At 42.8% G+C, this 13,315-nt stretch overlaps 1 protein-coding gene across 2 annotated transcripts; it reads left to right on the top strand.

Annotated features, from left to right (window-relative positions):
• Positions 1-4,086: 4,086 nt before the first annotated feature.
• On the top strand, positions 4,087-13,315 carry LOC122611761 (sodium/hydrogen exchanger 9B2). Of its 2 annotated transcripts, none has more exons than XM_043785060.1 (6): positions 4,087-4,341; positions 9,864-10,184; positions 10,394-10,502; positions 11,353-11,607; positions 11,676-11,848; positions 11,916-13,315. In XM_043785060.1, the coding sequence occupies exons 2-6, from the start codon at positions 9,876-9,878 to the stop codon at positions 13,194-13,196; spliced, it is 2,127 nt and encodes a 708-aa protein (XP_043640995.1). In that variant the 5' UTR covers positions 4,087-4,341; positions 9,864-9,875; the 3' UTR covers positions 13,197-13,315. The 2 variants fall into 2 exon arrangements, with proteins under 2 accessions (XP_043640995.1, XP_043640994.1); XM_043785059.1 differs by lacking the exon at positions 4,087-4,341 and adding an exon at positions 9,662-9,784.

Below are 13,315 nucleotides of genomic sequence, written 5' to 3'. Positions count from 1 at the left end.
GCTTTTTGTGAGAGTCGCTCTTCGTGTGTGTGTGTGTGATTTTGTTTTCCCATCTCGTTACTCCTTTGTTGTTTCTGTTGTTGTTCCCGTCCTGTCGTCGTGAGAAGACGATTCTCGCTCGCTCTTCCCACAAATTTTCGCATTTCGTTTTTGGCGCAAGCCCAGTTTATTGTTGCCATTCGCTATTATTATTGTTGTTGGCCATTGTTGTTGCCGTGCTGGCATTTTTTGGTCCTTGTTGCGCTCAGCAAGTGAGAAAAGCCACAGGAAGAGCCGAGCGGCAGCATCGTCATCTTCATCCTCGTCGGCATCCACATCCACATCGGCTCAGCAGCATCCGCACGAGTCCGTCATCGCGGTCGCCGTTCGGTTTCCTCCTTTCCGCTTCGCTCTCTTGGCCACAGGAGCGGCAAAGTGGGAATACAGGATCATGAAATTTGTTTGGCTTCCATTTCTGAAAAATTATATATTTTCCTTATTTTATTTGGATAAATTGGAAAAAAAAGTGCTCAACGCTTACTTTTATTTAAGAAATATCATATTAATTTTTATCGTTAATTTCAATTAAGTTCAATCGAACGTAACTTAGTGTCTTAAAAGAATAGATGAAAATATATTAAATATTAAACATAGTTTTTGTGTAATCTTAAAGTAATCTACCTTTACTTAGTACCGTTTTTGTATTCACCTTAACTTCCATTTACGTATACGTAATTTCGTATACGTAATGCCAGTAAAATTACGTATACGCAGGTACGTACATGTATATTTCCCAATCTGCTTAGCATAAAAGATCCTGCAATTTGTGAACCTAATGCTCATTTGTTGGAGCTCAAAACTTACCCCAGAGTTAGGTAATGTGTCATAACCATAGTTTCTTCACCATATGAACCGCTCCTGTTCCAGCGCTCTGTGCCACTCACTGGCATTGTTTTTTGTGTTGCTGGCTCTGTTCCATATTATGGTAGCATAAACATATATATACCCGAACTCGTACCTTGCCTTGCGTACATAAAGACATTTTTTTGCGTACTTTCCCGGCTGACTGGCGTTTTGTTCTGCATTGCTGTTGTTGCAATTGTCGTTGTAGGAGGTACGAGTCCTCGAAACACTTTGGACCCCTTTTTGTTGATGTTGGCAGTGGCAGCTGACGGTGTTGTTGTTGTAAACGGAATTTCTATTTCGAAGGGGTATATTAGATAAGCTGGGAAAAAGGTAGTAGATTAGCATTAAAAACTAAATATTAATGTACGGAAAATTGTGTTACAAAAATCTTATAGTTGCAGCTTGCGCCCCAAAGAATGCCATAGTTTTTGGCGTAACATATAATGGGTATAATGGGCAGCAGTCGGATTTTTATCGTTGAGACTCGTATGGGTTTTTGTTGCTCCTTAAGGAGGCGGTATCCTCGATTGTACCTGGGTCTGGTGATTCGACAGCGCTCTTGTTGTGGGTCGCCAGTGTTGAGAGCTGAGATGTTTGCCTTGTTTTTCCACGGGCGACTGTCTGAAGTGCAAATTTGCTTTAATTATTCCACGACAACAACGCCACCATTTGCAACGGGCTGTGACTCAAATTCAGACACTAGCTTGTGGACCCTCAAGCACACACATCCTTCGGGGTGGACCTCTTGAAAGCATATAACAAAAAAAAAACAAGTCTTTAAACCACAATAATGTGCCGATAAAGAACCAACGCAAAGTGCTCTACGCGGCACCTTTTTGGTATATGCTGAAAAATGGCTAAGGAATTTATGTCTTAGCAAAAAGGGATTTTATGGGCATGTACACAGGGCGTATGCGTGATGATTTCAGAAGAGAACTAATAAACATAATAGTTCTGCTAATTTGGTCAGAAATTTAAGTATACACACATGGCTGTCAATACACATTAAAAATGCAAGAAATAAAATAAATAGTAGGGCCTCAATAGAACCATTTCTAAGGCTTAGTTTCAAAGCAACTGCAGCTTTGTTGCCAGACTTAGGTTCACCCAAATGGCCACATCTCAGTGGCTGGCGGTGACAAGGACAACAAAACTTACTCAGGCAGCTCACCCCGCGCGCAGAACTTACCGTCGCCCACAGGCAGGACCCTCGGCGACATTGAGTGACACCTTGTGAGCGGATCACCGCAGTTTCTCGCAGTGCACGACCCAGACATGACACTAGCCGGGCTTCCATCCAACCAACCAACCGACCAGCCAGCCATCCAGCCAGCCAGCCAGCCAACCAATCGAGCTGGCTCCTCTTGGGTGGCTTCGTCGCATTTGATGCTTGACATTGTTGGCAGTCGATATTGGTTGTAATTAGCTTTAATTGAAATTGCTCCACACCCGTCCAGCCAACACAAGGATATGTATGTGTCCTCGGTGTCCCCGCTGGTGTGTGGCATCGTGATTTGGGTTTTAATGGAGGAAATGAGAAAATGTTTGTAATTTTGGGCAAAGTTAATTTATGGAGACCCCGCACGAATCCCTGACCCAGCCGCATTTTCATCAGCCACCTCGATGCCATGACGCATTTTACAGTGGCCGTTTGCCACTCAAATAATTAGAGAAGTTCCATGCGAAAAGTTCATGCATTGCTGCAATTTTCCGAATTGTTCGAATTGAATTCATATTGGCCGTTTGCCGTGTTGGCTGCGAATTAGTATGGGTGCGAAAACAATATGCAGATAGACAGAAACTAGGTAAATATATTTGCCGGAAATTAGATAAACAAATTTACAATAAATATTAAATGCCAGCAGTGAAATCAATTTTATTACTATGCCGGGGCATACCTTTATGCGGGTAATGTCAGAAATATCACATTAATCTCTGGCTGAAAATAACAATAACCATTTAAACCAAAATCAATTGTAAGCACTTTTTAGCTCGTTTCAATTATAACATTGTTTTCTCCAAATACCGCATATCATGTACTTATATGGCGATAATCAAAATTGGTTGACTCAAGTGAGTTGCAGTGGAAATCTTTACGCAGTTTATGGACATAAACAACACGGTTTATGGTGCAGATATAAAATGAAATGCTATTTAGTGTCTGCCAGACAGCGAAGCACCTTTATCAGTTTTAAGTGTATCACGATGTATCAGTTGAAATTGGGCAAGGTAAATAAACGAAAATCATCCATTTTGGTTTTATGCAAATGGTAACTAAACAAACTGACATTTTTATCGGTGTTTGTTGACTCCAAATGATTAATCTAATATAATATTTGTATAAGTATTTAGACATTTAGGGGCTATTTGAATTATTGATATGCACGCCGAGCATTTTAAAGTTAACTCAATTAGACCGCCAATTAACCAATTGACTTTCTACCGCGCTGTATACAATGTGACTCAATTACCAAATTCCCTCCGGAGTTTGTCCATCAAGCGATGGGCAAACACCAACACAAACACAAAGTCGCGACCATATCAATGTGAATTGATTACCGTGGCCATAAAGCCATCAAACGCTTTCGATTTTCGATTGATTGAGCTCCTCAAGTCTGACTAATTAAAGAAAAACCATTCGGTTATCTCGGGTCATCAATCATATTTTATTGCATACTTTTTCGTGTCGCATATAGGGCCATATAAATAATGTATTTTCACTTCGCCAAGTACCGGTTATGACATTGCATTGGCCGTGGTAAATTCTGAACTGAATTTATGGCCTGGGAAGCGTCGAGGAAATTATTTTGTTGACCATTTTATGGGTCGTCCAACTCGAGGGCCTTCAGTTCGAGATATAGCAGTGCAGTAGCCACATGGAGCTATATAGTTGGCTTACACCATTGGCTGCCGATCGCCTTGATTTACGCCTCTTCTGTGCGAAGAGCGGGCTTTGGGCCACCTTCAGTCTCAGGTGGGTGGATCGCACCAGAAGATAACACTTACAGCCACATAACTTCGGGCATTTCTTCGCGAATCGGAGAGTGATTAAGCGAGTAACTGAGTAACTGAGTGAGTGAATGAATGGGGTACAAGAGAGCGGTTTCAATTCGATTCAATTCTTCCGATTGTGCTTACAAACATGAGTGTGTGTGCCTATAAAACGCTTGCAGGAATTTGCAGCGACTTAGTCGTGCTTTTGGCCAGGTTGCGGATCGACTTCGCCTCAGTCTTCGCCTCAGTTTTCGCCTCCATGGATCGCGTTGTGTGAATATGAAAGTAAAAGTCAACGCAGAACGACTTCTGAGTCTCTTTTAATTAGTCAAAAAAACTTCCGCTCTTCCGAGAAAAGTGAAGCAGAATAACAGCCGAAGACAACGAAAAGTGACAAAGTGCTTTCAGATTTGAGACATCAACGAAAGTTGTCTAATTTCCTGCCCGCCCTGTGAATACAAAGTAGGTTTCCACTTATTTCCACCTTCGAGTTCAGTGGCTGTAATAAAGTAAAATACTTAAGATATTTCACATTTCTGGCTGTACGTGTTTTTTGGGAACTCCAATCAAAATGCCAAAGCAGCCAAACAGTGCAAATGCAAATTACACTCGCTTATGATTAAAAACACCCGCTTGCGACTTTGAGCTGTTATTAATTTGAGTCGTATATTTCACTTTATTTACGTTTTGCTGCGCATTTGCATATTGACCGAAATTAATGAAATGTGAATGATTTCTTAATGAACTCGAAATGAATGCATAAGAATATTTTATTGCATGAGGAAAATCAATTTGCAGTGCTACCATTTGCATCATAATTTAAACGCTATTAACCGAACATCTCAAGCGGGTTAACCCTTTAATGTAAGCTGTGAACGGGTTCCAGAACGCATTAATTCCATATCAGTATCAATAAAATCACAATGAGAGGGAAATGCGCAGTGCGTATAACGGTAGTGCATTGCATTACGTATAATATCGCAATCAAAGAGAACGTTTCTACAGTCGCAAAATGTACGCTTCAAATAATTAAATCATACAAATATATATAATTCTTATATTGCTTTATGAATTCATATTACATTTTTTTTCTGTGCACTGTAATAGAATAAATCATGCCTCGTGCCCGAAAATCCCCTTAATTGTACATCTAAATATTACCCAATGTGTGATTTCTATCCAAAACTTCTCGAAGGCACCCATCATTTAAGTTCATTATTTGTGCGGCTTAGATAAGCAGAGGAAGTCTCACCCGGAGACCGGTGATAAAGGAAATACATGCATAATTAAAGAGAGACCCCGGGCCAAATCTTATCGAATGCCTCGAAAATTGGGCCAATAAACACTTACCACAATTAGCAGTTGTCAATGGGCCTAATGACAAAGGCCAAAGCCAGACAAAACGAGTGTAGAACGGAGTGAAGTGGATCCGACTGCGGATTACAGAAATTGATAATGTTTTAATAAACAATTCGCGCAATTGTGGCAGATAAACCCCTAGAGGAAAGCACCTGAGACGACCAGAAATCCCAAAAACGGGCAGGGGGGAAATTGAAAGCGAAATCGAAATCGAATCTGAAGCCGAGCCGATTATATAGAAACAACATTCATGGCTGATTGAGATTCGAGTGGAGTGGGTCTGTTAATGAAACACTCGTAAGTGGAGTAATCACACATATTTCGCGATCCGATCGCAATCGTGAAACCAATTTAAAGGGGCACCCGATCCCGTCTGCGTATTTAGCATTCGGAATGGAATCAATCACAATCCACACTTGGCCACACGGTAGCTGGGGTAGTAGGGCAATATCAAGCCAATTAAGTTGTCCGGCGGTACGATAAGCGGTTACCGCTCCACCACCGCCACCTCCCCCCTTATCGCACCCCCCAAACATGGGCCCCTTCGATTTTTATGATCGGCCAACTCGAGTGTTTGGTGGATTTTTATTTTACTCTTTATGGCTAAATCTTTTTTCGCCATAGCGCCCTTTCCTATCGCCGTCGATTGTCAGATAAGCCAGGAATATATTATATTATATGGATTTTCTATATGCTGCGATCCATCATCGCAAAAGTCTTTTATATTTGCAATAAATTAATGCAAATATACAGCCTTAGATAACTTTGTGAAAGCTCCAGCGAAATCCGGCCGCCATAAACGATTCCACCGATGCCATATAGCACTTGTTAACTTCAATAGAGCTCTATTTAAAGAATTTTCCCCAAGAATTTCAAGGAATGGCATCGAATGTAGTGTTTGTGTCTGCAAAAACCATTTAATTGATCAATTGAACGTTAGTACTGTAACTGAGAGTTGGAGGACGTCTTCTTTGACGTCATTCTGAAGTTATACACACAGGAACCCAGTCATGGTAATAAACTCTGTTTAATTGGCGCCCAATAAAGAGTGCTTTGAACCGTGATCATTGATTTTATCAGAATGATCAGTTCATTTCTGAAGTTAAAGGCAGCCTGTACTTATCTTACCAAAGAGTAATTCAACTTTCGTAACCGAAAGAGTGATGATTTAACAATTTTCGCTGTTAGCTATTAAAGCAATAACAATATAAATAAAAATAAATAACTTGATTCCCACCGCAATCGTCATAGCTAAAGTCAATTAACAGTCCTACAACCGGCTAATCGTAGCCGGAAAAAGCCCAGCGGAGATTAGCCAAGTGTCCAATATCATCATGTCTCCCCATTGGCCACATGTGACACCGGGTGATCGGGTGATAAGAATCCGTAGAAACAGCCGACTGTATTCTCTCTCCATTTGGATTTGATTCAAGTGAATTGTTCTCAAAATTTACACGCTCCCTGCACTCAAGTGATTGGGGGGATTAATTGTGTAAGAATGCGCGAACCTTATTATCTCTACTGATTATCTATTGGTGGGCCGTTCTCTAGACAACGCTCAACTCTATCAATCGATTAGATTAACACAATGGCTATAGGATAACAGGCGTGCCAATTACAAACGAAAAGAAAACCAAAGTTGAAGCACAGAAATACGTTTGTCGTCCGACCAGGTTTGAAAGTGAATCACGTCACAGGTAGCTGATACTACTACTGATACTACTTCTCCATCCCAGCCGATCCACCCATCCATTGGTTACCTACGTTTACCTGCCCAATTTCAAAATCGTTGTAAAATGTAAATGTTTTTGGGCCCCCTTCATTTTTGTTTTGGCTGTGACCATTGTGCAATGGGGCTCGAAGCGTGCGAAGGAAACCTTTTGGGCCAACAACGGATTGCCACTGCCAAGTACCAGTGCTAAGTAATCCGGCCACCTGACCAGTTCCAGCCGACCGACTCTCCAGCTGGCCAACAACCGCTCCGGCCAACTGACCCAAGCTAACTAACTGCTTCGAATTTGCTTATGCCCTGGCCAATCCGATCAGGCAAACATGTCACGTAGTATCGTTGTTCGCCGTTGTTCATTCGATGGCAATGCAAAATGCTTTTTGGTGTGGGCGCCGAGTTGGGGGTGGGGGCAACCTCCGGCAAGGTCAAAGTGCGGCAAAACCGTTGACAGCCAAGCTGAATGCAGAAATGACTAACAAGGGTTGAAAGAGAAAATCAAGGTATCGCAAGCAATTAGCTAAATTAATAAAGCAAAGGACATTTGTAATTGTAATCCATTTACATATGGCTTTTCACTTTTAAATAATGATAATGAAGTTTAAAACTAAACAGTTTCCTGAATAAGAAGAACTGAGCAATTAATGGAAATTATATTCGTAATAATAAGATTTAATATCCAAATCTTAACTTGAATATTAAATGCTTAGTAATCACCCGAGTTGTTCACCCTACAGATGACCTGTAATCCGGCATATACGATGGCCTATTGATGAATACCTACAGTTTTATAGCCAGATATATTTGTTTATATGTCTTAAAAGCCCAACAGATGACACACGAATGCTAATTAAGCCGCTTTGTTCGCCATTTGTTCGCATGATAGCACGTGACGATAATATACTCATACCCATGATATATTAATGATGGTGATGATGATGAAGTGTCGAAAAGTTTGTCAACTCGGGTCTGTTTGATGCCAGACACGCGTCAATTAGAGCCCCGAGCCCCTCGAAAAAAAGAGTAAGAACTAAATAATCAAAGACACTCAGAGTTTTTAGGCATTGATGGGTATTGGGATTGAGATCTATAAGTCTTGAAATCGCTCCTGGGGTGACTGCCCAAACTTAAATATTGTCTAAAACAATTTTATCGCAGCAAATTACTCCTATCAATAGCAGCACTTTTTGTTGAATCGGCGCTAATTAGAGGTGAAAATTGAAAACATTGAGCGTGGCTGGCCAATTATGCAGTTGTGATTGCAAATAGACTCTTTCCGTCTTTCTGTCTTTCCGTTCCCAACCTTTCTGATATCGTCTGCTGTCCTCCCCTTTGCTGCCGATTTATATCTATATTTAGGGCTCCAATCAGAGCGTAAATAATGTCAACATGTTGCACATTCTTTAATGACAACGTTATTGAACTGAATTGTAGCTCATCCCCGCAGATTCCTGCACATATCGAATGGCTAAAATCCATTTCGTACGCATTTTGAACAGATTTGTCACCTGCTGTTTGCCGCCAGTTTTTGTGTGAGCCATAAATTAGCAAATGGAATAACGCAAGTTTTGAACAACTTCAGAGGGTAGAAAGCAACGACAATTTAAATCAACATTTTGCCAGGCAAGCATCATGCCAGTGGCTTTGTTTGATTTCAGCATTCAGCTAACGAACCGCATGACTTGATGTCACATTTTGTTCTCCTCGCCGCAGAAGCGCAAAAATAGCAAAAACAACGGAAAACCCCGAAAAACAAATAATCACCAAATGTATGAAATAATCAAATCAGCCTCATTATTTCGAGACAGATATTAAACGCAGCTCACGTGAATTTGTTTAGATAAACGCGTCATAATTGAATGTCAAACAAATGGCTAAAAAACTTCTTGGTCATCAAAGCGGCAACCGACTTGGTTTTTACATATTCATGGCAAGAGATATGGGAGTACCTATCCGTATCACCATCCGACCGCATATCATGTGTATCTTTTGGGCCAGGTGATATAATTAAAGCTAATTGCCGTTAATTTTTATTGAGGTTTTAAGAAGATTTTACACTATTTATTTAATATTTACGTTAGTCTTTAACGTTTTCACAAGGACACTGCAAAAATAAATATATTAGATGAAAAACAAATTTATTTTATATTTGAAATGTTTTAATAAGTTTTGACAATAGACTTACAACAAAAAACACAGCATGTTATAGATAAACAAATCGATTTAGTAAATTGTTGCGATTTTTTAAGACACTATTTATATTTATATGAGTTTTTTTAATTGGCACATAAAGCGTTAACATAATTCTTCAAAACAAAAAAGGCTTTTTTTACAACTACCCATGATCACAATAAAAAATCGCACTTTTGTGAAGTAGTTAATAAATGAATAAACAAATAAATTAAAGAAAGAGGGCACTAATTCTCGCAATTACGTTTTATATGAGTATATTAAATATCGTAAAGGTGAATTTTTAGAGCAGCTTATAAATAGATAAATAAATTCGAAAAATAAGGAATTAGTTACCACAATTACCCTTTATATAACTTTGCCTGCTATTTTCCTGGGCTTTAATAACTGGCTGTTTGGCTTTTCAATTAGCGCCTCGCCATTTCGCCCAGTGTAGCCACCAGGTGCCTGTGTGTGTATGTGTGTGTGTGCCCTTATGACTGTGTGTGTCCACCTGGAGTTGGCGGAATGCCACCGAGTGGTAATGAATTTATTTCATTGCTAAACGTCGAACGAGATAGTTGTAAAAACTCGCGAATCGCTTCAAAATTATTTTATACATTTGATTCGCGTCGCCGTCAAATGTTTACTGTAAGCATTACGGCCACTAATCGGAGGATTAAACGAACTATTAGGCACAGATAACTTATCATAAACTTCGTTTCGACAGAGCCATAAGAAGATGACGGCCACGGGAGACCCAGAAGCTCGCGAGGATCCCTCCGTCGGCGGAGCACCAGCGACCATAACCACACCGACGACCATCATCGCTCCGACTCCGATCCCAGTGCCCAGCGACGTGCCCATGCCCAATTCGAATGGCGCCGGCAACGGGGCTGGCAACCACAGGAGCACCATTGTCATCGATAGCCAACCCAAGCGGCGGGTCAGCATTATTTCCGATCCGCCAATGATCGGAGGGAATGGCGGTCTCGGCACTGGCTACGATAATCCCGCCTATGAGCAAAATCCGAGGCGTAAAATTTCACAGGTGAGTGCCGTTTGGCTATATCAATTCATTAACCGCCGGCGATTGCGATCATTCCGCTTGTTGGGTGCATCGTAAAAACGGATTTTCCATTTACTGCTGCCATATAATCTGCTAATGAAAATATATATGGGCACACGCTTGTGAACCAGTGTTACCGATAACGTATTGTTATTTAACTAAATCAAACTCCATTCGTACTCCCATCGCAGACCTCCACACATTCGCACACGGACATTGGACCGGCGCGCAGGAAGAGCATCCTGAAGGATACAGTGCCCCATGACAACGAAAGTGATCGGGTCTCGACTCACAGCTATGGTAAGTGGCCCTTTTCCGGATCGAAGGATCCTTGCCTAGGTAATCAGTTTGTCAGCAAATAGATTGGTATAAACCAATATCAAATGAACCACTTGGTCTTGGTTAAAGCAGTTTGAATTTGCAATTTATCTGCGGAATACTTTGATATTTCGAAAATATGTCTTACATAGTCTGCCACGTATATAGTCTACACCTCACTTCTCACGTGTGTTGAGCATTTTCGCTACTAACACGTTTCAAAAACTCAATCATGGCGCCGTCTTAATGAAGTATTAAATTCCTTGGCAAACGTGCTAAACTGAGATTTGAGAAAGTGTATATATTTTATGATCTCATTTATATTATATATATATTTTTAATAAAATATTTCCGACTATTGGAGCTAAATGTAATGGCTTCAATTATATATAATAACAGGTATTTTATAATATAAAGAGTACACGATATGTATTTTTCCGCAATATGATAGGAAGTTTCCTATCAGTTTCAGCACCTCATTTTCACGGTCCCATTGAAATTTCAACCTGTATTAACCAGTTGAAAAATGCAAATATATCGAGTTGAAGCGGTTGTTTGATCGGCGGCTACGGTTGTACGTCTACTTCATTTCCCAGTCAACATTATCAATTAGCGAGCCGGGGGAAGTGGGCTCTACCGAATCAAAACATTGTTGCGTAGGTCTTGCCTTTGACGCATTCCCATCTCGATATAATGCCCATAGTTATCACCTAATTAGAGATCCCTGCTGGCTGGGTAGATAATATTTTCAAGTCTGACAAACTGAGTAATAGTTGCTGGAGCATCCAGCCCAATAGGTTGCATCACTCATTGGAACCAACTTCTTTTGCAGAGAACTATCGACAGAATGCGCTGGACGTGCTCAATGCGAAGTACAATGGCACCCACATGGGTCACACCGGAGGCGACAGCAGCAATGGCGGTGCCAACTACGTCGAGGAGTCCTGGATGTACACATTCTGCCTGAAGTGCCGCGGCGAGGAGCCCTCTGCGTCCTGGGAGCCGCCCTTCTGGCAGAAGATATTCCCCTACCCGCTGTGTCCCACGTTTAGGACGGTATCACGTTTAATTTCCATTATTCTGATTGGTGAGCAAACTTGTCAATTGAATTTAGAGCATCTTGTTATAATGGCATTATTATTTCCGAAATTACAGGTGTCCTTATCTGGGTCACCGCCTTTGTGATCATCGGCGACTCGGCAGCCCCTGGAGGGCAGCTTTTTGGCCTGGTCGTTCTCACTGTGGCCGCCAATTTCGGTGGCTACCTGATATCGCTGACTACCTTGCCACGTCTCATTGGCATGCTCATGGTGGGCATTCTCTTCCAGGTGAGGTCCACATACATATTATTATATCATAACAATTATAAGTAATTATATATATTATAATTTGCAGAATGTAGGCTGGGCCAACATTGATGGTGACTTCTCCAAGGTGACGGCCCACCTGCGCAAATTCGCGCTTACCATAATCCTGACTCGAGCTGGACTCGAAATGGAGCCGGAGGCCTTCAAGAAGGTGTACAAGACCATCCTGAAGCTGGGCATCATCCCGTGGTGCGTGGAGGCGGTGGTGATGGCCGTCATGTCGCACTTCCTGCTGGACCTGCCCTGGATCTGGGCCTTCCTGCTGGGTTCCATCATCGCCGCCGTCTCACCGGCCGTGGTGGTGCCCTGCCTGTTCCGGCTGCGAACCAAGGGCTACGGCGTGGCCAAGGGTATTCCCACACTGGTGGTGGCCGTGGCGGGAGTGGACGATGCCCTGTCGGTGGCCATTTTCGGCATCATCAGCACGGTGATGTTCTCCGACAAGGGTCTGGCCTACCAGATCGCCCAGGCACCGGTTTGCATCTTGGGCGGTCTGGGCTTTGGCGTCGTATGGGGCTCGCTGGCCCGCATCTTCCCGGAGAAGGGGGACGCGTATGTGGTGCCCCTGCGGACGCTGTTGCTCTTCACCGGCGGACTGATGGCCATTTATGGCAGCGAGGAGCTGGGTTTCGAGGGAGCCGGACCCCTGGCTGTGGTCTTCTCGGCCTTCGTTTCGAACCTGTTTTGGTGCAAGGACGGTTGGGATGTGGAGGACAACCCGGTCTCCACCGCCTTCGAGATTTTCTGGATGATCTTCGAGCCAATTCTGTTCGGGCTGACCGGTGCCACCGTAAAGATTCGCGAGCTGGACTCACACACGGTGTCTATCGGAGCGGCATGCATTTTCACGGGCGCCATTTTGCGCATTTTCACCACGGCGGGCATTGCGTTCGGAGATCGCCTAAACACCAAGGAGAAGTTCTTTGTGGGATTGTCGTGGATGGCCAAGGCAACAGTGCAGGCGGCCCTCGGTCCGGTGGCCCTTAAGCATCTCGGAGACGACGCCACCGATGAGGAACGCAACTGGGCGAACATTGTGCAGACGATCTGCGTGTTCAGCATCGTTCTGACCGCTCCGCTGGGAGCGATCTTGATCTCGGTGACGGGCACCAAGCTGCTAACCAAGACCAAGCAGCCGCAGGACCTCAGTGGCTGGCGACGCAGCCACCGGCCATCCATCCGCGATATCAGCATCATCGACGAGGAAGAGGAGCGCGAGGATCCTGAGATACCCGAGGACAAGGAGACGCACGACAACACGCTCAACAACGCCCACATCCCCACCATTTCCTACACATACAACACATAGTCCCGCTTCCAAGTCGCTCCACTTGTTGTGTCAAGAATAATGTTGATTGTTTTCTTATTGTACACTAGATTAAGCGGATTCTGCTTTCCGAATAAATGAATAAGTTAATGAACTGCGAA

The sequence above is a fragment of the Drosophila teissieri genome, chromosome 2L (genome assembly GCF_016746235.2).
Source record: "Drosophila teissieri strain GT53w chromosome 2L, Prin_Dtei_1.1, whole genome shotgun sequence".
Classification (NCBI taxonomy): Eukaryota; Metazoa; Arthropoda; class Insecta; order Diptera; family Drosophilidae; genus Drosophila; species Drosophila teissieri.
Note: the sequence above shows the minus strand (reverse complement) of the source record. Positions and strands in the feature narration are given on the sequence as shown.

What these genes read in the sequence shown, in the direction of transcription:
- LOC122611761 (XM_043785059.1), top strand. Translation starts at nt 9,662, where the DNA reads ATGCCACCGAGTGGTAATGAATTTATTTCATTGCTAAACGTCGAACGA. An exon ending in GTCGCCGTCAAATGTTTACT is followed by an intron (nt 9,785 to 9,863) that starts GTAAGCATTACG and finishes TCGTTTCGACAG; the next exon opens with AGCCATAAGAAGATGACGGC. An exon ending in GGTCTCGACTCACAGCTATG is followed by an intron (nt 10,503 to 11,352) that starts GTAAGTGGCCCT and finishes CTTCTTTTGCAG; the next exon opens with AGAACTATCGACAGAATGCG.